The 24450-nt window shown below is 46.6% G+C and overlaps 1 protein-coding gene across 1 annotated transcript in view; it reads left to right on the top strand.

Annotated features, from left to right (window-relative positions):
• The first annotated feature begins 9096 nt into the window (after positions 1-9096).
• The window catches only part of Clic6 (chloride intracellular channel 6), a 44058-nt gene continuing 28704 nt past the window's right edge, over positions 9097-24450 (top strand). Inside the window, exon 1 of the mRNA XM_036203671.1 lies at positions 9097-10510. Coding sequence (XP_036059564.1) covers positions 9380-10510 — 1131 coding nt within the window. The 5' untranslated portion in view covers positions 9097-9379. The remainder of the gene's footprint in view (positions 10511-24450) is intronic.

The raw sequence follows: 24450 nt of genomic DNA on the forward strand, positions 1-24450 counted from the left end.
TGTGACCTCAGAAACTGCTCATCTTACAGCAGTCCAACAATGATTCCTTCAACCCTGGTGGAAGAGAATGTGAACGAAGCCCCAAACGGTCCCTCTAGCAGATGGAGTGTGCACCTTCGTCTCTACCTGGGAGACGTGCTGCCCAAGCTTATCACAGTGGCCACACACCAAAGTTTAGCTAAGGGTAGAAAATACAGGTGATGGTTTGTGAGCTCAGAGTTTCTATTGAAACAGGGGCCAAGGTGATTCTGGGAAAATGCAGCTTCCTGGTTTGAAGGCAGGCTTAGAAAAAGCTTTGAGTTTTACGTATATCAAATGCCTGCAGACTCACCCAACAGGAATTTCTTCAGATGTCATGAGTAAGTGTGCACCAGAATTGTACAGGCCAGCAACATCTTAAAAACCACAGACTTATAAGTAGAAATACATTAAAAAAAATCCCAATTCTACCCCAAGTAAGGTTATTTTGAAGAATATTCATTCACTCATTTTCTCATTCCTCAAACGACTTTTCCATTTCCATCACATAGGTGAAATTACTTTTAGAACACAGGTATGTTAGTTACTTCTATATTATAAAGACACATGGTGAGACCATACCTCAGTGACATTCTTTACAACATGGCATAATGTCAGCCACCTGTCAAAGTACAAAAAAATCAATCTCATTTGATGGTTAGATGCCTTAAAGTTTTTAATGGAAGCTTTTACTTCTCAAAGACAGAGAGAGAGAGAGACAAAGGTATAAACACTTGGAGTAACTGCTCACTGGCCTAAGTTACTGTGAAGGTTGGTCGTTTGGTTCTTAGAGTGGTCTTCCCTGTCTGGAAGAGCATGAGACATTACTGCGAAGCCCATGGGACAGACTTCAGGGCCGAGGCTGCCCATGGGCGAAGAGTGCCAAAAGGTTAGGTCTGGCATCATCCATTGTTACATGCTCACCTGGCCGTTCTGATGTCAGCTGATGTTAGCTACCCCTGCCTCTTAGCACTAACAGTCTGGAGAACAATGCCTTTCCTTTGTATGTCCACATAGACTCTTACTTGGTCCTAAATAAATGTGAGGTCGACTTGTGGGGCCACTTTTCATTAACACATACAGGCTGGGAAACTGAGGACTGGAGGTATTTAAAAGGTCTGTGGAAGATACTCAGGCACCAAGTTCAGAGAAGAAAGAGAAGGGAAGCTGAACTTGTCCTTGCCTTCTTCTTGAAACTATGGAGAAGCAAAGTAACCCACTGCGTTAACACATGCCATGAGCGTCATCAGTGAAAAGCATCGGCTTGCATGGGAAATAGGACCTTTTTTAAAAGCTTGCTTTAAAAAGTGCAGTCAGGAGTTGGGGAGATGGCTTGATGGGTAAGCTCCTGATGCACAAATGTGAGCACCAGAGTTGCGATGCCTAGAACCCATGAGAAAGCTAGATGGGTGTGATGGCCCATTTGCAATCCCAGCACTTGGGAGGCAAAAGCAGGCTACCTTCAGAGCAAGTTGGCTAGCTGGATGAGATGAGCAAGCTGGCTAGCTGGGTGAGATGAGCAAGCTCCATGTTCAGTGAGACACTCTGCCTCAATATAGAAGGTGTATAAAGGAATACATCTGATATCAACCTCTGGCCTCCATATGCACACACACACACACACACACACACACACACACACACACAGGAATCCACACATGTGAATATGTACACACATGTACACCACACACAGACATGTAAAACTAATAAAAAATGAATAGTGAGCAAAAGCCTTTCAGAGGGTCAGTCAGCTGAATGTTAAGCACATATATTTCTGTTTTGAATCTTTCATTTTTGGTGAGAGAAGCTACCATCTGTGGGTCTGTAGAGGAGGAGTGCTGTGATTTGGGGACAAATGAAGACACCATCCCACATCAAGAGAGGCAGGGTTGCCTCGTGGCCTATGTGTCTGAGCTGAGGCATTCATTCAGATGCAGGACACCAGGAAGAGGCTGGGTATGTAAACCCATGGAAGAGTGGGTATGCAAACCCTTGGGACTGAATTGTGGGGAACATCCTCCAGACAACTTGGAGGCAAGAGACAGTGACACGTCCCTTATAAAGTTTTAGCTGCTGTGACTCTTTGAGGTTGTGCAGAAAGGAAATGCACTCATCACTTGAGCATTGGCTTTGGGTGGGAGTGGGGTTAGTAGTTTCTGCCTGAAGAAACTACTGGGGTTGTGGGCCAATCATTGCTGGGGAGACCCTAAAGGAAGATATACAAATGCCACATGAAAATATATGCAAATATTTTCAACAAGAAAAAAAAATAAGGGAATGGTATTGAAATCTTGATTTTTGTTTTGTTTTGTTTTTGAGCTGAGGATCAACCCCAGGGCCTTGGGCTTGCTAGGTAAGCGCTCTACCACTGAGCTAAATCCCCAACCTCGAAATCTTGATTTTTATACACAGTTCATAAGGTGATTTATACACAGTTCCACCTAGGCACGAACTGGAGTCATTTGGCCAATTTGTGCCTGTTTGATAGTTGGCTAACCAGATGAATGCATAAGAATGTTAAGTGTTTGTATTTCCTTTAAAAAAATTATTTTACATTTTCCATGAGAGAAGCTACCGTCTATGTGAAACAGTAGTAATTTATTCTAGTTGCATAAGTGAGGGGTGTTCCAGAGATGAGGAGTCTTCCCCACACAAAATGAATCATGTCGTTCACATTTCCAAAGCCTCTGTTGGGATCAAGACATTTTCTCTTGGAGACTCTGTCAGGGTCGAGTGGAGGGTGGCTGGACTTCCTCCAACACAGCTATTGGTATTTTCATCTGGTAAATGGTTGAGGAGTCTCTCTATAGATTTTAGGGTATTTAACAACATCCCTGGCCTAGGGACTAGGCACTAGGAACCAGTAGTGGCAACAATTATGACAACCAAAACCTGTGTCTGGACATTATCAAGTGTCCCTCAGCTGAGACCACTTCTCACATGGTCACATACCTGCTTCCACCTAGATTCCAGAGTTCTGTCTGGAAGATGAGGGGTGAGCAGGAATGGGTTAGAGGATACTCGAGTTCCTTAAACAGGTAGCGAGAAAATACAGAAAACTGAATAGTTTTAAATATGTATTTAAAACTCCACAGGTAGAGGCAGGAGGTTTAAACTGAGTTTCTGCTAAATTTTTGTAACGTGAGGAATTATCCAGAAGAATTGTCACTCTTGGTTCTGGTGGCAAAAGTGAAGGTGTTGTGAGAAGGAGAGGCTTACACTGTGGCTCCAGGACCAGTCTGGCATGAGGACTCCACTGTCTCCATCCCATGCTTCTCCCCTGCAGTTGACGGTTGCATCTAGGGCCTGTGATAGCCCTCTGCTTCCTCTCCAGAACTTTCAGAAAATGATTTATGATAAGATCATGGAGGAAGGTCTTCTCTGTCCTCCCTTGTCCACCTTTCCCACCACTCAAGGAATATTTCTTCAAAATTAGATCTGTTTTGAGAGGGGTACAAGGTCATGTGGAACGTCTCAAAGAACAGAGAGCAAACCCTCCTATAATCTAGTTGGGTTTCTGGTGTGTTTCTCTGTGATTCCTACCCCATCCCAGGAGCCCTCTGAGAGTGGCCGGGGTGTTCTTGCAGTCATGCTGTGGAGACCACAGGCATCGTTTCCAGCCCTGTCACTGGGTAAATGACAAGGGTCACCCTAGTCCATGTGACTCTCCTGACACTTATTGTACACATGCTGCCAGGATGTGATAGCATTGTTGTCCAAGACAACACTGGTAAGGTCACCACGCTAACAATAGCAAACCCTAGGCTAAGTACCGATAGGTTATCAGACTCAAAGCTCACAGCGACAGTGCTCCTCTCGGGACCACTGCTGACCCAGGGAAGGATGGATAAAGATCTTACACAGTGTTTCTAAGATAGGGTAGTAATTCAGATCAGGCAATCTGACCAGAGAATCTGCCTGTTTTGCTCAGCTATCGTTGAAGTTAGTTCCTCACAATGTTTCTAATCAACTTACAAGATGATAGCACGGAATTCGTTCAGAACTTCCCAATTGATTAGCCAGCTCTAGAGTCCCTGCTTCCTAGTTTAAGCCTATTCTGTGCTGATATCCACTGTCTCTCCCCCGCCCCCCGCCCCCGCCCCCGCCCCGCGCTGGTGCCGGGGATGAACCCACAACCTTGTGCTTGCTAGGCAAACATTCTACCACTGAGCCAAATCCCCCCACTGAGCAAAACTGAGCAGAGAGAGAAGTGATTTTGGAGCCACTTGGAGGAGGAGAAGACTAGAAGGAAATCACAAGGTGGGCTTTAGCTCACCTTAAACAAACCCTGTGGATGAATGTTATAGACACCATATGAGAGGAGCAAGTAGTGTGTGTGTGTGTGTGTGTGTGTGTGTGTGTGTGTGTGAGAGAGAGAGAGAGAGAGAGAGAGAGAGAGAGAGAGAGAGAGAGAGAGGGAATCTCTATGGAAATGAGTCTGTTCCTGTTGGGAAAACAACAGAAACAACCAAGTCTTGACTTGTTTCAGGTCTACGACGTCTTTTTGGAATCTCAGTTCTGCACCTTGTGATTACTTATCCCATACAGCAGGGCAGCACTGTGGCAGCTAAGAACTTTGCCTTGTCACTAATCCACTAGGCTGCCACCTCTGTTTAATCTTCCCTACTATTTAAATAGCTAATCTAGTGATGGCGACTTCTTAACAGTGTACAGATCACTGAGTGGCTCCGAAGCAACCCACACGACCTTCATGACTAGTCACTGCTGTTTCTTTAGTGGCCCCTTAGGACTTGTCGCTTGCTAATAATTAACACATCTGCTGCAGTAGTCACCAAAGGGAATAGGTAAGGATCTCTGTGGCTAGCACGTCTCATGACATTGTCTTGCCCCCTACACAGTAAAAATCAATGGAGAAAAGTTGATTTAAAAACTAGTTCAGATTGATGCATAGGAATCTGAAGACATGTATATACTTATTTATTCAGCACAGTTCTACCAGGATCCTAACATGTGCCTGATTCTGTTCTAGATAATGGTAGATAAGAGCCCCTTGTCATGATGGAAACAGCATCACTGTGGGGTGAGATAGGCTAGATGTAATAAGGAGTGTATATACTGTACATCAGAAGGAGATAACTGCTAAAGGGAATATAAGATGGAGAAGGATTCCAGGGCACAAGAGTTGTGCTATACCTCTTATCAAAACCAATGACAAGACCAGAGCCCATGAGATAAAGTAGCTTGTATATGCAGGTCAGTCATCCCCAACCAAATGGGCTTTGTTAACCTTGTCTTTCTCCAAGGGCACAGCCAAGACTAACACTAAATCAGTCAGGCAACAGGTTTGCCTGGGCTGTGCCAGCCCCACAAACAATTCAACATTTCCTGAAGATACTAGCCCTCGTATTATCAGGACATTTGTACCTAGTTGCTTGAGTTAAAGCCTATTAACTATCAACTTACACAAGTGTGGACCCTCACTCTGATGTTCTGTGAAAGGAATAGAGAACATTGGCTCTATATTAAGAAGCTTCATGTGTACTTAGGCTCACAGTTTTAAAAACAGTGCAAATAAACCTAGCTGCAGTTCTCCAGTGGCTCACATCCACAATCCCTATTTACACTCAGAAATCCCCAACAGCTCCAAACACTGAAAGCTTTTGGGGGACACTCACCTGGAAGTAAACCAATTTGACCAGCATTCATTTGAGGGTCACCTTTAACTGGGTGTGTATCTGAAGTTATGTGTAGTTTTTATGTTTATTTTTGGTTTTTAGTGTGTGCATATGTATTTTGTGGCATGTGTATGTGATGTGGATGTGTGTCATGTAATGTATGTGCGTATGTGTGCATGCATATGTGTGTCCACACATGCAGAGGTCAGAGAAGGACACCACATGTCCGGCTCTCTCACTCTCCATGTTATTCCCTCGAGACAGGGTCTCACTGAGCCCAAAGCTAGATTGGTGGCTAGCAGCCCCCAGAAATTCTTCTCTCTGTGTCTCCCACAGTTCTGGACTTACAGGGGCATGTGTGGCTGCCACACCTGACTTTTTAGGTGGTGCTGGGGATTCAAACTCAGGTCCTCATGCTTGCAAAGAATGTGCTCTTACATGTTGAGCCATCTTCCCAGTCCCCCCCCCCCCTTTTAAGCATTTTTCACATAATGTGCTATTTATCTGTGTCACTGAGAAACTATTTCCACATTTAATCACAGGGTAGTGGGTCATATATGTCAAGTAATATACGCTGTGAGAAATCATGCAATCATGTTTTTTTTCAGAGTTCTCTTCTCCACAGCACATTTGGTCCTAAATTTTTACGTAAAGGGACACAAACAGATGCCGTGGCTGCTATGGCCTCACTGCTGTCTCTGCTCCTCCCTTAGAGACAGATGTGAGCCATGGATGCTTTCTTGCTCTGGTGAATGTGTCAGGATTCCTTTCCTAGGTGTCTGGAGCCACCTAGGTTCTACCTGGCCTGTCTGTTTCTCTCACCTGTGTGGGTGACATGCCTTGAGCAGTTGTTTTGTAGCTTCTGTCCTATATCCTCTTAGGGAGAGTTTACCTTGGAGGAAGGTGATGTGAGTGTGCGTGTCATGGGCATGCCCTCCTGTTATCCTTGTTTTGTGCTTCTTTGACAGAAGATCATGGACTGAGTAAGGAATTTCTTACAGTTTTGGAGGCTGGGAATGGCAATATCAAATATGTTAGCCTCTCATAAGTACTTTCTTGATGCACTGTCCTATTGGTGAAATTATTAAGGCTATTCCACGTAGTTAAAAGGCAGGTTACTTACAAATGAAGGGATAGATAGGTTGCAGGGTCTGGCAAATATATGGCGCAGTCCGGCAGTGTTCTCTGGAGAACTCTGCTCAGTCTACCTCCAGCATCCAGGGTCCAGGCACCAAGAGAGCCCACACATCTGGATCCTGGGTCTTTAGCATCCTCTCTCAGGCCTATCTTGTAGGCATGACCGTTACTGAAGCCTCAATGGGGGTTGGAACTTCCAGGTCAAGGCTGGAATGGCTACCTACTACATTGTCCTGTGGGAGAAGGTATAGGAAGAAAGGACAAGAAGGCAAGAAAGGAGAAGGAAAGACAGACAGAAAGACACACACACAAAAAGAGAGAGACAGAGACAGAGACAGACAGAGACAGAGACAGACAGAGACAGAGACAGACAGAGACAGAGAGACAGATACACACACGTGGGAGAGGTGGAGAGTTAGTATATGTCCCTCTTCCTCTTCCTAAAACCACTAATGCCACCATGAAGTCCTTGACCTCATGCTCATCTCACTGTAAATATCCCCAAAGGCCACCTGTAAATACCAGTAAATGTGAAGTTCAAGATTAAGTTTTTAACACATGGATTTTTCAGGAACACATTTAAAACACAGCTCTAGCCATCCATCAGCGATGAGCAGTGGGAATTCTAAGGCAGAATTTGGGCGAATGGCTAAGTGTACCACTCTCACGATGCATCCCACTCTTGTAAAGACAACAGAACCCCCTGGGTGTGATGGCTAAAACCAGTAGGAGCCTGACAAGTCAAATTAGAATCCCTGCTACCCACGGCTTTTAGGCAGCATCCTCCTGGCTGCTTGCAAGTATGGAAGTCTTGGGTTCAGTCTCCAGCATTTTATAAGGACTTGTCAAGATGATGAGTGTCTGTGATTTCAGCGAGGCAGGAGGGTCAAAATTCAAGGTCCTACTCAGCTATATAGTGTGCTTGAGGCTAGCCTGGGCTACACGAGACATTGCCTCAAAAATAACCAACTTCTATTATGGTGAGCTATTATTATCCTTCTACGTAAAAACATCAAGGCTTTTATTAAGAAGGGATGTTGAATGTTATCGAATTCACTGTCTGCACCCACTGAGATGAAGACATTTTTAAAAAGGTTTATTTTATTTTTATTGATTTGTATGTATGTTATGTGTGTGGGCTTTGTGCACATGAGTACAGGTGCCATTTGAAGCCAGAAGAGGGTGTTGGGTCCTCTGGTACTGGAGGAAGTTGTAAGCCACCTGATGAGGGTGCTGGGAATCAAACTCAGATCCTCTGAAAGAGCAGCACCCACTCTATCTCAGAGCCCTCTCCCCAGCCCACATACAATTCATTAAAATGCATCCGTTTTGTTAACATGATGAATTGCATCTATAAATTTGCATGTGTTGACTCATAATTGCAACCCTGGAAGGAAACCAACTAATATCTATGAATGATCTTTTTGATATGCTGTTATATTTAAATCTGTTCTGTTAAGAACTTTTGCATCTCTATTCATCAAGAATATCAGTCTATAGTTGGTGTGTCCTTTGATAAGAGGGAAATACTGGTCTCAGAATAATTTTGGGAGGGCTTCCTCTCAATTCCATGGAATAGTTTGGAGAAGTGATGTTTTTCCTTTTAAACCATAACTCCCTTCTCTTTATAGGGGGTTCTCTGATGGATGATTCTGGGAGATTCCTAGCCCAGAGGATTCCCTAACGCTTCCTTCTTTCACATCCTGAATTTTCTTTCCCCACCTTCAGCCCCAAACCCCTTACCACACTACTGAGGTCCAACCACTGGTCGTGAGTTAGAAAAGCAGAGTCCGGGGATGCAGACAGATTCTTAGCGTCTTCCGGGGAAGTGAGAGACACAAAGTGAGGAAGTCTTTCCCCTGGTAAGAGCTCAGCTGGCCCCCTTTGCTCCCTTCCATAGGCTTCTGGAACCCACGGACATGGGGAATCAGCAGGCTCACGTCCCTGATCCCTCCCTTTAGGGCTTATACTTTTGCTGTAGAACCAGAGACACAGGTGGGTCTATTCCACTCAGGACCAGAGGAGCTCAAGTCTCCTCCATGATGAGGTAAGGTGAGGTAAGGTGAGAAGTAGGTACTCACGTATGTGATTGTTATTTAAATAGCGCTGAAACTTGAAGCTGTTCCAGAAAAAACGCCAAAGTGGCCAGTAAACTCAGTCTTTTCATTAAAATCCACAAAAGCCACAGAAAGGCTATCATTGGCTAGATTCCCAGGCCACCCAAAAGGCTGGGAGGTGGGGAACAAACCCCGCCCAAGCCCTAGGAGGGTAGAGTTGCTTCTGAAGACTTCTGGTCAACTTCCGAAACAGCAGAGAACCAGGCCATTTCTTCTAAGGACCCAAGAGGCAAGCTGTGGTTCTTAGCCTTACACCCCGGCCTGCGCATCAGGATTGGGGTCTGGGTGCGAATCTAGGAGAAGAACGAACGCTAGAGGAAGAACCCAAAGATCTTAAGCCAGGGGAAAGGACACAGCTTTCAGGGCCGGCTGGATTTCGCCTCCAGAGTCCGGAGTGGGGTGTCCTCTCGGAGGGGGCTTGGCAGCCCCTGTCCCTCACCCCTGAGCAACTTCGAGGAAGGGTGTTTCACCATGGCTGAGGCCGAGGAGCCCAAGGAGGTTGCAGAGGTTGCTCCGGGTCCCCAGGGACAACCTGAAGGAGCGGGGATTGAGGGACTAGAAGAACCTGGGACTGCAGACCTGGAGGGGAGGGAAGCGAGCAAGGGAGCTACAGAGGCGCCCGGGGACCAGGGGGCGGGCGCAGAGGCGACTGCCTCGGGGAAGGAAGAAGGAGGCTGTGGGCAGGACGGAGCGATCGGGGAAGCGCAGGCGCAGGACCCGCCGACTGGCCCGGGAACCGAGACTCCCGGCAGAGCGCAGGGTGAAGCCGAGGCTGCAGAGCGCGACCCAGAGGGCGCAGAGCGCGACCCGGAGGGCGCCGCGGTCCTGCAGGGAGCGGAGGAGGAGCCGGGCGCCCAGCAGGTGCTAGAGCCGAGCCCCGGGCTAGGCGCGCAGGGTGAGGTCCCCGAGGTCCCTGGGGACGATCGCCAGGAGCCAGAGGACCCCACAACCTCAGAGGCTCGGAAAGAGGTAGCGTCTAGTCTGGAAGCGCAGGGAGGCAGTGCGCCTGGGTCGCAGATCAATTCAGAATCCCAGGGACCTGCAGGGGACAGCATGGACACAGATGCACCCGCAGGAGAGGCACACGGGTCAGAGGGTGAGTCCCAGGGTGGAGGGGAAAGCAGCCCTCAGCCCCAGGCTGAGGCGACTGAGGTCGCAGCCGCAGAGATCGGAGGACACGACCAGGGGGAGCTGGCGGGAACTCCAGCCGCAGATGCCGCCGGGGAAGCGGGAGCCCTGGGGAAAGACGGGTCGGCAGAAGCAGCTATAGAGGAGGCGAGGGTAGACAATGGGGAGAATGGGAAGCAGGGCGGGTTCCAGGACGAGACCGGGGAGGAGGAAGAGAGGCCAGAACCGGGGTTGGAGGGACGCTGTGAAGAGGGCATCCAGGAGAAACCCCCCGACGGCAGCCCCGATGAAGAGGAGGCCAAATCCACCACCGGGCACGCAGAGTCCCAGGCGGAGCTCAGCAACCACCTCGCTGAGGAGCCCAGCGCCCAGGGCGGAGAAGAATTAGGGCCAGTGAACGGCCGCAGGGAGAACGGCCCGGCATCCGAGGTGGAGGACCCAGGACAGGAGCATGACATCACCCTCTTTGTCAAGGTAAATCTCGCGTCCTCAGGCCTAGGACTACACTGGCATTCTAATCTAGACCAGCGCAGAACCTAAACTGTGCACAAGCGCTTCCATCCACCAGCCGCAAGGGACCCCTAAGATTTCGGGAATGTTAGGGTTGTGGATGCAACTCTGCGGTAGAGCATTTGACTAGCATGTGTGAGGTGCCAAGTTCCATCCCCAGCACCGCAACAGTCTGCAGCATGTGCCTGCAGTGTAAGGTCTGGGACTCAGGGGTTTGGGGGTGGAAGTGTCTGGAAGTCAGGTCTAAGGGTGCTGCTAGTGACGTCCTACCATCCCTTGTCCTGAACATCCTAACTGGCCCTTCTAGTCCCAAGGTTATTAGAGAATTAGGAGGAAAACAAAAGGTGATCAGCCTTCTAATCTCCGAAGTGAAAAAATGTGAGCAGGTAGGTTCAATGGACGAATTCCCAGACTCAACTCCCAGAGGCCCAGGGTTGCCCAACATTTTCAGCTGCAGAGCAGATAATGTGTGTTCAGGGGGACAGTGGAAAGTCTCTTATGTGCTTTCCCGTTTATGGAACATGTTAAGATTTACTTTGGAAGAATTAAAGATGCTGGGGACTTGAACATCACTCTCTGTGCAGTATTCGAGCCTTTAGTCAGGAAGAAAACCCCGATTTCATGTTTGAAAGAGCCCGCAGACACACAAGGAGGAAGTTTTGAGTGTAAACAGGCCTTTTCTTACAAGGCTTCAAAAACAATGGACGAAGTCCAGCAGTGGCTCACACCAAAAGCTTTGTTTAAAAAATAAAGTTCTTCCTGGGACTTTTGGTCAGACCCCAGGAAGCTAGAGATAATAAGATGAAGAATGTGTTTCTTGTGGAACCCTAATCCTTCAGAAATACTTTCAAGCTTGTAGGAGCCACTTAGGTCTAAACCTCCTTGGCTGAGATTTTGAAAACAAAAATGTTCCCAGGAGATCAACGTCAGGATTTAACCAAGTGTTTGGATGGCTAGGGTCTGTGGTGTTTCTAGGCAGTGAGGCCATTTCCCATGCCCAGCACTGTTTTAAAGACCCAGGAGAGTGTGAAAATGTCGGGGTCCAACATGTGAAGGCCCAGACCCAGGCTGGTTCTGTAGGGACTGGAGTGCAGAAGCTGGGTGATCACAGTCTGGTGGAAATTCTCCATTGTTCTGGTCACATGGCTGTGTGATTCCAGCCAGCCTGCTTGGGTTGCAGTTCTGAAGCGAACTGCAGCTCTGACTGGGTCCTCTGCTTCGCTGCTCGACCCGCTTTAATCTGGTATTGTAGAGTTTCAAGTAAACCCAATTTTCTGGCCCAGGCATAAGCCTTACATGCCCTGGTCTCCACCTCCTTTCTCTCTGGCCTTCCCTTAGCATTGTGTGGGTCCCATGTCATCACCAACGGCACTTCAATGCCACTGTGGGAAAGTGCTACACACCAGGGGAGAACCATGTTCCTGGTCCTCCCAGCCTTGGCAATGGGCACATATTTCACCCTCTGCCAGAGTGGAGTCTCCCCACGATGGTCCTGACCTTGCCTCGACTTGGTTGTCAGCTGCACTCAGGAGACTCCCTGCGGTCCTCCTGTCCCCTGTGCCCTTGACCTCTTCCCTGGACAGACCAAATGCGTCATTACGTCTCCAGTGCAGACGGCAGGTGTGGAGGTGACAAGGCTTTGGATGAGGAACTGGCCAGTGGGTCTGGATGGAGTCCTGGCTTTGTCACTTTCTTGATACTAGCTGTTTAATTTCACAATATTACGGTCCCTAGCCTGGGAGGTTACTATGCAGTCTGTGGAACAGACCACGTAACGCCCTTGGAGTTGTGCAAGGCTCTGCATTATTAGCATGGTGTCAGTGAGTGTGCTCACCGCCTCCGCCTTTGCCCCCTTCCCTCCAGCTTTCTTCGCTATGGTGCATTCTACTCTTGCCGTTTTTAAAGGGAACCTCCCTCTAGGTATTGAATTTTCACTTGCTGGGGATTAGGATGTGATGAACACTCAAGCAATGTATCTTTGTGGGTCTTGTGGTCGGTACAGGCAAAGGTCACGGTTGCACCGAAGGTGGGTGGGTGTACATAGGATACAGGTTGGCTGACTCCAGACTCCCTGTTTGTCTTTACTCTTCTGAAAGAAAACAAATAGATCACCAGGCGGTGGTGGTGCACGCCTTTAATCCCAGCACTCGGGAGGCAAAGCCAGGCAGATCTCTGTGAGTTCGAGGCCAGCCTGGTCTACAGAGTGAGATCCAGGACAGGCACCAAAACTACACAGAGAAACCCTGTTTTAAAAAAAAAGAAAGAAAGAAAAGAAGAGAAGAGGAAAGAAGAGAAGAGAAGAGGAAAAAATGGAAGAAAACAAATAGATCTTCCAACAGTGAGGGCAGATAGCTTCTGAGGGTCACTTAAGGCTCACATTGATAAGGCATCCTGGTTTCTGCTGATCCTACTAATCATTCTCTTTGGAAAAACAAAGAAGGAACAAAGACAGACACCCAAAGGAAGGACAGCAGAGACCTTTGGTTCAGGATGTCTTCTGGATTGCCACATTGTGTTGGGAAAACCTGAAACTAGGTCAGAATTACATTTTGTTACCAGCTCTGGCTTATCTAAGTTCTTCCGGGGCCTCCTTGCAGATGGACTCTGTAGTCCCCAGTGACAGGCTGACCAGCTTTGTCCGTGTGGAAAGGCACATGCTCACGGTGGTTCTCCCCGGGCCCAGCTGCCTTTGAGTTCCTGGAGATGGTCTTTGAAGTCCGGCATTCGGCTACAGCAGTGTTCTTCCCAACACTGCACTTGGCCTGTATTCTGTCCACGACTTTTCCCTTTTACTGTTTTTCTTATTTTTCAACAAAGAAATATATTAGCAATGCTATTTTATATATTATATAAAACCTTATTTAAATAGAATTGATTATAATATACACTGGAAGGGGTCCTGATGACATGGACTAATTAATGATAACCATAGCTTATGATCTTGGCTATCTGGTAGATTGTATTGCTCACCATTATGAGAGTTACCATGTTGATAACTTGTCATTTATTCTATGAATATATAAAGATGTATTCTTGTTAAGGAGCTACAGCCATGTGCATCATGTCAAGGCAGATTCCCTTGAGTTTTTGTGTGTCAAATTAATGGCTAATCATTGATTGCTAATCTTTTTTTTTCTTCCCTTAAAGAAGAGTTAACTAGGTCACCAAGTTATAGAATGATCCCCAAATATATTTAGTAAGAGAGATGTTTGTCTTTTTCACTCAGGACTAGGAGAACTTCATGAGAGCACATGCTGGGGGTAGGGTGGGGCAGCAATCGAGAATCTAAATTCCCACAGCAGTTTAACCGCCAAGGAAGGCTGGTTCACAGCAGGCTTTCTTCATACCCAGCCAGTGTTCTCTGAAGCAGGGTTAGGGCTAGGGGAGTCTGAGATAAGGCTTTTCTGACGAATTTTACACGATGTAAAAATCCTCCATGTAAGTGAATGACCCTGGGCCAGAGTCCAAGCATTCTCAAGTTGTATTTTCCACAACTCACATTTAACTAGAACACACAGGTATAACTGAGCCTGTGGGTTTGTCTGGATCGTAAGATCTGGATTTAAAAAAAAAAAAAAAAAAAAAAAAAACACCAGTGAAACTGAAATCCGATGAAAGTAAAGTAAAATTCAAGGAAAATGTAGCTCTGGCTATGTGATCAGAAGTGCGAAAAATAAATAAGCTAATTAAAAGGCTGCCATGCACTGCAACACTACATGGCTGGACAGGACTATGCCGGACCCGATTCTTAAAGACTGCCAGTTGACCAGTAGGCTGTTGCTCCCTGTGATCATTCTGCAGAGAACATGTTGAGACCTGTTCTGTGGAGCTTGGTCTCTAGGGAACCTCCAGGGGAGATGTTATTTTCTCAACAGTGTGAGTATTATGTGTTCTGAAGGGAAATGAGCAACACAGCGCCCCCATAGCTTCAGACTTCTCACTCATGGCTTTCTGATTTTCTTCTAAAACTGCTTTGAAAATGACAGTGTTGCTTAGCAGTGTGATTTTGCTACCCTCTTACAACTGGACACACGCAAACACTGCAGTGGGGTGGAGTGGATGGGGAGCCACACCCCTCACTGATCTGAATGAGATGGGGCCTACTGGATTCGACCCTCCAATCTGGCCCTGCAATGGGCTTCTCCTTCAGTCCCTCATTCGGTGATGGTAGGTGGGTGCTCAGGTTGATGGTTTCAGGGTGACTAATACTGAGAAGCAAGGTCTATACACGATCCCAGGTCCCCATAATCCCAGCCCAGTGTCCCTTGGAAGAAGAAGGCTGTATTCCCTCTGAGGACATCTCGGCTGCAGGGCTATGGATGCTGGGACTTCCGGTTGAGGCATCTGTTTTTCTGCCCCGCCCTGTGCACGCTGCTCCTGTCACTGAGCCTTATGGGAGCAGTTGTGTCCCCTGCCCTTCAGCACAAGCCCCGCCTCCTCCTCACTTGAGGTCTCTTAGGGCCCAGATTTCACACAGCCAGCCTTTCTCGGTGAGGCATGCTCAGCTGCTTTATCTCAGGGAGCATCTGAAACAATCAAGACACAACACACTAGATCCTTTAAGTGTCTCGCCCTTGCATTTTAGATGCATAGATGTGACCTAAGAATTGAGGGACCCTGCAAAAGCCCAGATTCTGGTCCGTGTTTGGGGGTCAGGTAATATGCAGGGTTTCAGGATAGTCTGTTAACTCAGGATACACAAAGTACTCTATTTGGACACTGGGTTAGAATCAGAGAGCACATTGGTGTATGTTTTAGATGCTATAAACAAAAGACCTGCTGTTACCATAATAGGATACTGGATGCTATGTTATTTATAAAGTGTAGGTGTTCATTTGGTTCATGGTTCTGGAGGATGGGATCAGGAGCACGGTATTTGTTTCTGAATGGCTGTGTCATGACATGTCAGAGGTGTCACTGGATGGGACAACAGGTCTAGCTAAGGTCTCTTTCTACTTTACCAATGTTGTCATGAGTTCCTCACCCTCATGACCTCATAACCCTAACCATCTCCTAAAGTTCCCACCTCCAAATATACCAACACGTGAATCTAGAAACCAAATTCCAGCACTCAAACTTTGGGGGTCACATTGATACTGGAGCAAAAAAAAAAAAAAAAAAAAAAGACCAAGAAGGTTCTCTCTGAGCTTACAATGGTGCACGGAGGATGGATATTCGGCAAAGCTGTATGCTTGCAGATGGAACAGCTCTCTGCTGGCCTGGAAGCTGATGTGTGAAAGACCCAGGAGTTATTGCTTTCCTCTCTCAGTGCTTAGCACATCATGCAGCACAGGATGACAACCAGTGGATGCTGGTGTGAGGGGAAGGAGGCTTGAGGATGATGGGTGAGGTGCAGGTGTGCAGAGTACCAGGACCTGAAGACACAGCTGTACCTATTTAGTTATATTTGGCGAGACACTATAATTTCCTCTTCTGCTCCACAGATAACAGGTGCCCTAATAGTCTCCAGTACAAACCCTTCAAGGTTTTCTGAAGTGGCTGGCCTAGATTTGAGCAGCTGCATCTAGCCAGCAAAGCTTTTCTTGTAAGCAGAGCTAACCCATGGTAACTGATGGGCACCAGGAGGCATGTGCTCGGGGGCTCACTTGCAGTTCCAAGGGGCAACACCAGCTTCCTTTTCTTCTTATATGAGGACTAGGGTGCAGCAGTGGACAGTGCCAGCAAGAGCAGGGCCTGACGCTCTGCGTCCCCTCTCCCTTTGCTGTGGGGAGACGGCCTCTTCCACCTGCATCAGACTTTCAGAGAGTTCTCAGCCTTCTCCTCAGGCCCACTCCTTATTCCTTTGACCTGGAAGTGCATTTCTCCTCTGTCCTGTTGGTTAGAGCTGACTAATACCCCCTTCTCCTCCAGCCCTTTCCCAGGCACAGGGCAGTGAGGCGATAAGTTGGTTCAGTATCTGTGCATCTGAAACCTAAGACTAGCTATTCACTTCTACTTGGTTGAAAATATCGAAAGGAGAGTATTTTAGGACCACAAGAGGAGGCAAACTAAGGTTTCATCAGAACTGATAAAGGGTTTCATAGCCAGCTGTGATTATTCCCAAATGACCTGTTTACGACTGCTTTTATTCAGTGACATCAGAGTTCAGTAGCTGTGATGGAGACTCTGTATAATTCAAAGTCTAGAATATTTACCGCTGGGTCCCTTAAGAAAATGTTTTCTGACCTGTAGGAACACCAGCTCTTGGTTCATGCTTGAGGCAGACGTGTTTCCATCTGCACAAAGCTGGGGTTTGGTTTAGATGGAGAAAGGGAACCAGACTGTGGAGAATAAAGGACCCCCAGGTTCTATCAGAGTGAGCAGGAAATATAGGACACTAAGCATCTTATGTAGTGTCAGAAATGCGTTTTCTGTATAAAGTCCATAGTTTTGATTTCAATAAGGTCAAAATAAAACACAGATTAAATATGTTCATATGCAAATCACAACAGGAGGTTGTTTATGTGGCTCTTCTATAAAATGTGCTTTACATTTTTTTTGAAATGATAAAAATTAGCAAAAGGAAAACATGAATATAAAACATATAATATAATGAAAAGTGAGTCTTCTTCCATCTCTGGGTATGAGTTTTCCAGCCTTTCTCCCTAGAGATAACCATTAAAATTCTTTCCAGAGACATCTGTGCATACCAAATGTGTATGCAACCCCCCTCAGTGGATTGGCTATTAATTGCTTTGTAGAGTTATGTCAAGACTTAGAATCCTTGAGCTTCAAACATTGATGTTCAGAATTACGCAGGCACAGGAATTTTGGAGCAGCTTGGATGTATTGTAGTTAGGATACTGGCTAGTGGGGAAGGATTGAAGGAAGCAGAGAACCTCCTTCTAAGATGGCTGACTCACTTGCTTCCTGGTGGGAGGTTCAGTTCTTCACCATGTGGGACACTGTGGTACTGTGTTCATGTCTTCCAGCCTGCCCTGTGGCTGTCCCTAGAACAGGAGGAATCCAGGGGAAATCAGAGAAAAAGCCATAGTGCCTTCTGTGGTTTCATTTCAAAAGTTACAGTGTTGTGGCAGAGGGTGGACTATCTGCCTGGCATGCTCAAAGCCCTGGGTTTGATCCTCAGCACCACATAAATTGGGTCTGGGAGGTGGAGGCAAAGAATAGAAGTTCCAAGTCATCCTCCACTATATACCAAGCATGAGTCCAGCTGGCCGCATACAAGATGCTGTCTCAAAAACAGAAGTGTGACATCTATCTTGTTTTGCTCACTAGACTAGAGTTACCAAGCCCATCCTTCAAAGAGAGTGGTGTCAAGTGTTACCTTTTAAAGGGAAAGTCAAAGAATTTGTGGACATGTTACAAACACCAATTCTAGTTTTATTGTCTCTTACAGAAACAGGGCAACAGAAATACATTGCTCGCTTTGTTTCAGTATGTTGTTTTCTTAGAAACCGTCCTTTATGCTTGTTAAAAAACATCTTCGTAGTCTCCTGGTGGATGTACTCTATGATTGATTGATCCTTCATGTATATGTAGGTGTTTTTCTTTCTTGATACACTAACCAGCCCTGCACTGAACATCCTTCCCAGCCAAACAACAATACCCGGAAGTTAAGTTGTTAGGCATGGCATTGCTGGGAGAAAAGGTATGCATGCCTAGAATGTGATAACCTTTGCTAATTTTCCTCCTCGGAGAGATGAGTTATGTGAAGTTCCTCTGACGTCCCGTCTGTACTCAACCTTCCCCATTCCGGTCGTTATCAAACGCTTTGAATCCTAAAGATGAAAAATGATGGTGTTATCACTGAAGTCAGGTTTCTGTTTATGATGCAGCCGGGGGGAGGCTGAATTTCCCGCCTCCTGCTTCCTGTGGCTGATTGTGTAGGTCCTTTGTCTGATTTTCAAACAGGCTTTGGTCTTATCCTTTTGTCCTGGAGGAATCGTTGTCTGTCTTCCTATGTGCTCCGCTTACTTTCATGGGAATATGTGGGCTGTGGACAGAGTTGACCTGATCTCACGGTCATTTCTTGTCATCGGATGCTTGGGAATCAGTGTAGGCTATCTGGCCTGGACGTCTCTCACTTTATTTGCTGCAATGTTTAAGTGCTCTTTGGTGTGTTATACTCTGTAACTTCTTAAATGCCTGGGGGTTCCCTCTTCCATCCTAGATTTCTCCATTTGGTTCTAATTAGCAGGACAAGCAGAGGGCTGGGGCGACACCCAGAGCCACCCTGCCGAGTGCTTATGCTTTGCTCTCTTTTTGGGGACACTGGACCCAGCAGCCCAGCAGGGAGAAGTTCACTGTGCATCTTTACCAGTGTCCTCAACCTTGCCTTGAGCAGGACTCCTGTTGCATCTCAAGCCACAGTAGGATGAAGGGAGGAGATAAGGAGTCAGAGCAGGGCAACTGCTGTTCCCATCCCCGAGTTGAGGCACACACGGTGTTCTGATGTGAATCTGGAGTAATGGTCAAGGTACTGGGTACATGACAGCCATCAAGTGTGTTGGAGCTTTCTGTAACAAAGGCGTGCTTGGTCTGGATATGCAGAAAATTAACACTTTTCTGGTGCCTTTGGTGTCAGGACCTTGGAGGCCAGTTCAAAAAAACTGGGAAGATGCAATCTTCCCCCCAACTTTGTTTCCTTTGTTTGATCTCCAAGCTGAGCTCCTTCTATTCTGTTCCCATGAATAATCAGACTGGATGAAGTTTTAGGTTGCACTCAATGGCTTCTCGGCAATCATCTAATTCTCCAAACAGAATTCAACACTTAAGAAAGCTCAAAGGAGGCAGCAATCAGATCCGAGGGGCCAGTCTTTGTTCATTGACATTTTAACCAATATATTACGACTCTGAGTTGTAAGCGGCAGCTATGACAGAAGATTTGCTGGAGATCATGGGGGTTGCTAAGGTGAGTGCTGTGTATGTAGCTCTTCCCGTCACTGGATGTGAGAACACAACTCCACTGTTCTTAGACATTTGTCACGTTTTCTGGTGTTTTCAAGTTAGTCAAGGACTGAGTCTGTGGACTCTTGTAGTGTGGTGGATTAAATATGACTCATTACCTGCCTTTTTCTTTCAGGCCATCAACCAGCTCCCAAATCATGACACAGAGACTTATTAATTTTGAATGCTCGGCCTAGCTTGGGCTCGTTTCTGGCTAGCTCTTTTAACTTAAATTAACCGGTTCTCTTAATCTATCTTTTGCTTCAGGCTTTTTACCTTTAAAGGCTTCTTACTTTCTTCCCGTGTATCTCACTTTCACTGCTTCTGTCTGTCTGTCTGTCTGGCGGCTGCCTGGCTCCTGGCCCCGGGTGTCTCCCTCTTTTTCTCCCTTCTTCTTCTCTCATTCTTTTTCTCTCTGCCCGCCAGCCCCACATGTCCTTTCTCTGCCTAGCTATTGGCTATTTAGCTTTTTATTAGACCAATCAGGTGCCTTAGACAGCAACGCATATTTTCATAATTAAACAAATGCAGCATAAACCAATGTAACACATCTTTACACAGTTAAAGTAACATTCCACAACATAAAGAAATGTAACACATCTTTGCCTAGTTAAATATTCCACAGCAGGACTCTGTATTCTGTGACATGCTGGCCACTGAGAAGTAGGATTTGGTTTACCTTTCCCTGAATCTGGTTGTACCTTTTTGACCCACATGGTGACTGGTAGAATATGATGACTACAATGCTGTCGCTGGTGGTCCAGTTCCAGCCTGGGTGTTTTTGTTGTTGTTTGTTTGTTTGTTTTTTGGCTTCTTTAAGGAATTGAAACAAATGCTCAAACAGATTGCAAAAGTAGCCATGAAACTATTATAGTGGACCACATGAGTGAGGATTATTGTTGGGGCTTCCTTTTCTGGGGTTCAAGAGGAGCAAGAGTTGCTAAGGGGTGTATCATGGGCGGCTCTCTATTTTGATAGATGATCTTAGATTATGTAAACCTTTGCCCACTGTCTCTTCCCATGATGCATCTGATGTCCATACTATGCATGTCCAACTATGCATAAGCATAAAATAAATAACATGAGGCAAATAGGAAATTCTCCCTTTAATCCCAGCACTCGGGAGGCAGAACCAAGTGGATCTCTGTGAGTTCAAGGCCAGTCTGGGCTACAGAGTGAGATCCAGGACAGGCTCCAAAGCTGCACAGAGAAACCCTGTCTGGAAAACAAAAACAAAAACAAACAAAAAAAGAAAGCCTAAAAGTTCGCTCAGATAACACTGTTTGTCTTATATACACACCAGTCTAGGCCAGATTAGCTCAGTATCTGTAGTTCCCATGTTTGTTTTAGGATGTTTTGAATAGAAAAGGGGCATTATCAAGAAGATGCCAAGGGGGAGCAACTTACTTTCATTGGTAAAATGAGATATACATGTAGCTCAGTGCAGGTGTAGATCAGGTCAGGTGGGGTCCAAGGTTGCTAAGGGGTTGCTAGGCACATTGTTCACAGAAAGGTATGTGCATTATGTGCAGGTGATGGTCTAAGGCTGCCAGATGCATTATTAGGAGGTGGATGTGTGCACAGCCCAGGCCTATCTCGGGGCTAGGTGTTTATTTTACTGTTGAAAGTTGCATCACTTCTGCCCATCCGCTGGTAACCCTGAGGTCACCACACTGGAGAGGCCCCCTTCAGGCAGTCCACTTGATGGTCCCAGCTGAACTCAGCCTTACAGCTATGTCCACAGGGCACTGAGTCCCCGTGTGAAGCTACATCATCTTTCCCACAAGTCGCCCATGCACCAGTTGACTACTGAGCGACTTTGTCAGTGCCTGGTTGGGTGCAAACATCACTTGGACAGATGTGTCTAAATGACCTAACAGGGCTACTGAGAAGACTCAGGGAGTCAAAAAGCTTGCTGGGCAAAGCTGGAAATCTGAGTTGGATGTCTGGATCCCACCAGGTGGCAGGAGAGAATTCCTGAGGAACTGTCTCCTGACTTCCCTGTGCATGTGTGCAGTGCATACACAAGTACTGTTTCTGAAGTATCAGGAGATATAGCAAAACAGTCACTTTAGACTCCTAATTCCAGGGTACTTCATCACGTGGCAATTGGTGATGGGTGTGTGTAAGTTCATGTCTTCCCTAGGCTGGTCAAGTATGAGCAGGTGAGAAGGTCAGACCCAGATGGGAGGGCTGGGATGGGTAGGGCCAGTGGTGGGGAGGTGTGCAGAGGGGGTGGCTCCCTGTCACAGTCAGCCTTTCTATTTAGTTTCTGCATATTTCCCCCTTGGAGTCAGTCTAGGGCTTGAAACACCCTGTCACTCAAGAACGTAAAGCAGAGGGTGTGTAACAGCGGGCTGCATTATTAAGCAGGCTTTCAGAACAAGGTGTTCCTTTGTTGAAATAATTCCTTGTGAGGATTTTACAAGGAAATAAGCTTTTCATCTCCATGTAAAAGCTCTGGCTGGTATTGGGCCACGTTATTAACTAAGGATTAAAAATAACTCTGCATTTTCTGAGCTTAATTCACATAAGGAAAAAAATGTCAAGGGACATTTTATTTGTTCACTTACTTTTCATGGCTTGGTTTTACTTGCTGTGATGTGGAACACCAGCATCACTAAGCATTTGAGAGCCGAAAGCTCTGTGGTTAGGCAATTAAGCTATGTGGGTCAACTCCTTGATCTCTCTAATAATAAATTAATTGTTACAACAGTTGACAAGAATAAATACTACACACAGTTTAGAATACGTTTAGGATTAGGGGGATGTTTGAAAAGGTAACGTCTGGGTTTCATAGTCTTGAAATCTAAAGTGTGTTTAGGAGTAGAGTAGTGTGGAATGGAACCAGTTCTGAGTTAAATGGGGAGGGGTCTTTTGTCCAAATAGGGCAGAATTCCTGAGTAACCTGCAGACACATTTGACCAATAGTGAACAGATGATGCACCTGTCTCCCCTACAGGGGCTGCTTCACTGTGCAGACTTTTATTTGAAGGGAAAAAAAACAAAAAACGCTACACTTTTTTTTTTCTAAAATAAACCTTGCTTACTTAGGACACTTTCCCCTTTTATGGTCTTAAGAGAAGTGTGACCCATAATATTTGTGTCACAGTATTGTCAAACAGGACAGTCCATAATATTTGTGTGGTGGGATGGTCAAACAGGACAGTGAACAATACCGAGGATGTGAGGTGGACTTGGGGCTGCCACGGCCTTTCCTTCCCCTCCTCCTAAGGTGGTAGGTACCTGCCCATCCAGCTATTAGCTTCCTCTGCAAGGAGCCTCATTTCTACCTGGGTTTGGTTGTTTGTTGTTGTCCTAGCCGGAGCAGACAAGGGACAGAGGGACACAGAGCCAACCAGGTGGTTTCTGTTGCTGTTAGTGAGGGTTCTTCTACCCACCTCTCTAAAGAAGCCAGAGACGTTCCAAAGTGTCTGCAGACTTCTTCCCGTGTCATGCTTGGATCACCCCAGGAGCTCCATCCTGTTCCTGACTGAGGAAGGGATAAGACAGTGGAAAGTGCTGGTGCAGACTGTGGAGGAAGTGGGGAGACCGTGCTGAGCCAAACAAAGCTATGGTAGAGGGGACCCGGACGGAGAGGAGGGGCCTTGGTGGGGTGCTCTCAGCAGTAAGGCTGTGGAACAGCTTGCCCTCAGTCTGGATGAGACTCACAAACTCTAGGACTTGATTTGAGAAATCACATTCTGAGGTCTGATGCCAGCATCTCCCCAGAGCCCTGTGTTGATTTCATGTTCCCTGTAAAGGTGTTCTTGTCCCCTCAGCAATGGTGAGCTTAGTTGGTGAATGTAGACAGTATGTATAAGTTGTTGCTTTGGACCTTGTCAAAGAAGATAATTTTCTACAGTGTTGTCTCTATGAAAAAAAATCAATACATGAATTCTACTCATTCTACTCATATTGGATTATAGATCCTCTGCTAATGCTTGTCTCCTAAGAGGCATCCATGGATACTTCTGTATGAGAGTTTAAGCCTGAAGTTCTGATTTTTAGCACTCTAAGCCTATGGAGCACCATACTCTGGGTGATTAGCTTTTAGATTTCTTAACTATTAATAAAACCTTTGCTGCCTGCACCAATGGTGTCTCAATAAGCAAATGAGAAGAATGATAAACCTTCCTGTTACTATTTAGTTCATTCACAAGGACAAGTTTGTAGACTGTATTTGGCTGTGTTTCTCAAACGTTCTCCACTGTGGGTGGGAGCTCCAGGTGTTCTCAAGGGGACCAGAAACCTGGTCAGGAAAAGAGGAAAGCGAGTTAAATTCCAGAAGCTGGTGCTCATCTGAGTGGGCTACCCTGTCTTCTGGTGCCACTGTCATTTGACCTTGAAGATTTGCTGCTGCACCGGTAGTGTTCAGTGTCTCTGTCCAGAGCCCTCAGAGGCTGGGAAAAGGCACTGAATGGCCAGAACCAGAGTTACAGACACTTGTGAACCTCCATGTCTGTGCTGGGAGCTGAACTCTGGTCCTCTGGGAGAGCAGCAAGTGCTCTTAACCACCCATCATCCCTTCATCCCCTAAAGCATTATTTTAAAAAAATAATGTGTATTTTTAAAATAATGTGGGTCCAAGGGAAGCTTTGCCTTTGCTCTTGTCCCCAAAGCTCCCTCCCTCCCCCCCTCCCTCCCTCCCTCCCTCCCTCCCTCCTTCCTTCCTTCCTTCCTTCCTCCCTTCCTCCCTTCCTCCCTTCTCTCTTTCCTCCTCCTCCTCCTGCTCCTTCTTCTTTGTCTCCCCCCCCCCCCCCTTAGACAGGGTTTCTCTGTGTAGTCCTGGCTGTCCTGGATCTCTCTCTGTAGACCAGGCTAACCTCAAACTCAGAGATCTGCCTGCTTCTGCCTCCTGAGTGTTGGGATTAAAGGTATGTGCCACCACCACTGCCTGGCACCCTTTTGGTTTCTTCTCTGTACCTGGTGTGTGTGACTTCAGGTGCCTTTGGAGGGCAGGGCTATGGAATCTCTCTGGGGCTGGAGTTTCAGGT

Source organism: Onychomys torridus, chromosome 12 (assembly GCF_903995425.1).
Source record: "Onychomys torridus chromosome 12, mOncTor1.1, whole genome shotgun sequence".
Taxonomy (NCBI): Eukaryota; Metazoa; Chordata; class Mammalia; order Rodentia; family Cricetidae; genus Onychomys; species Onychomys torridus.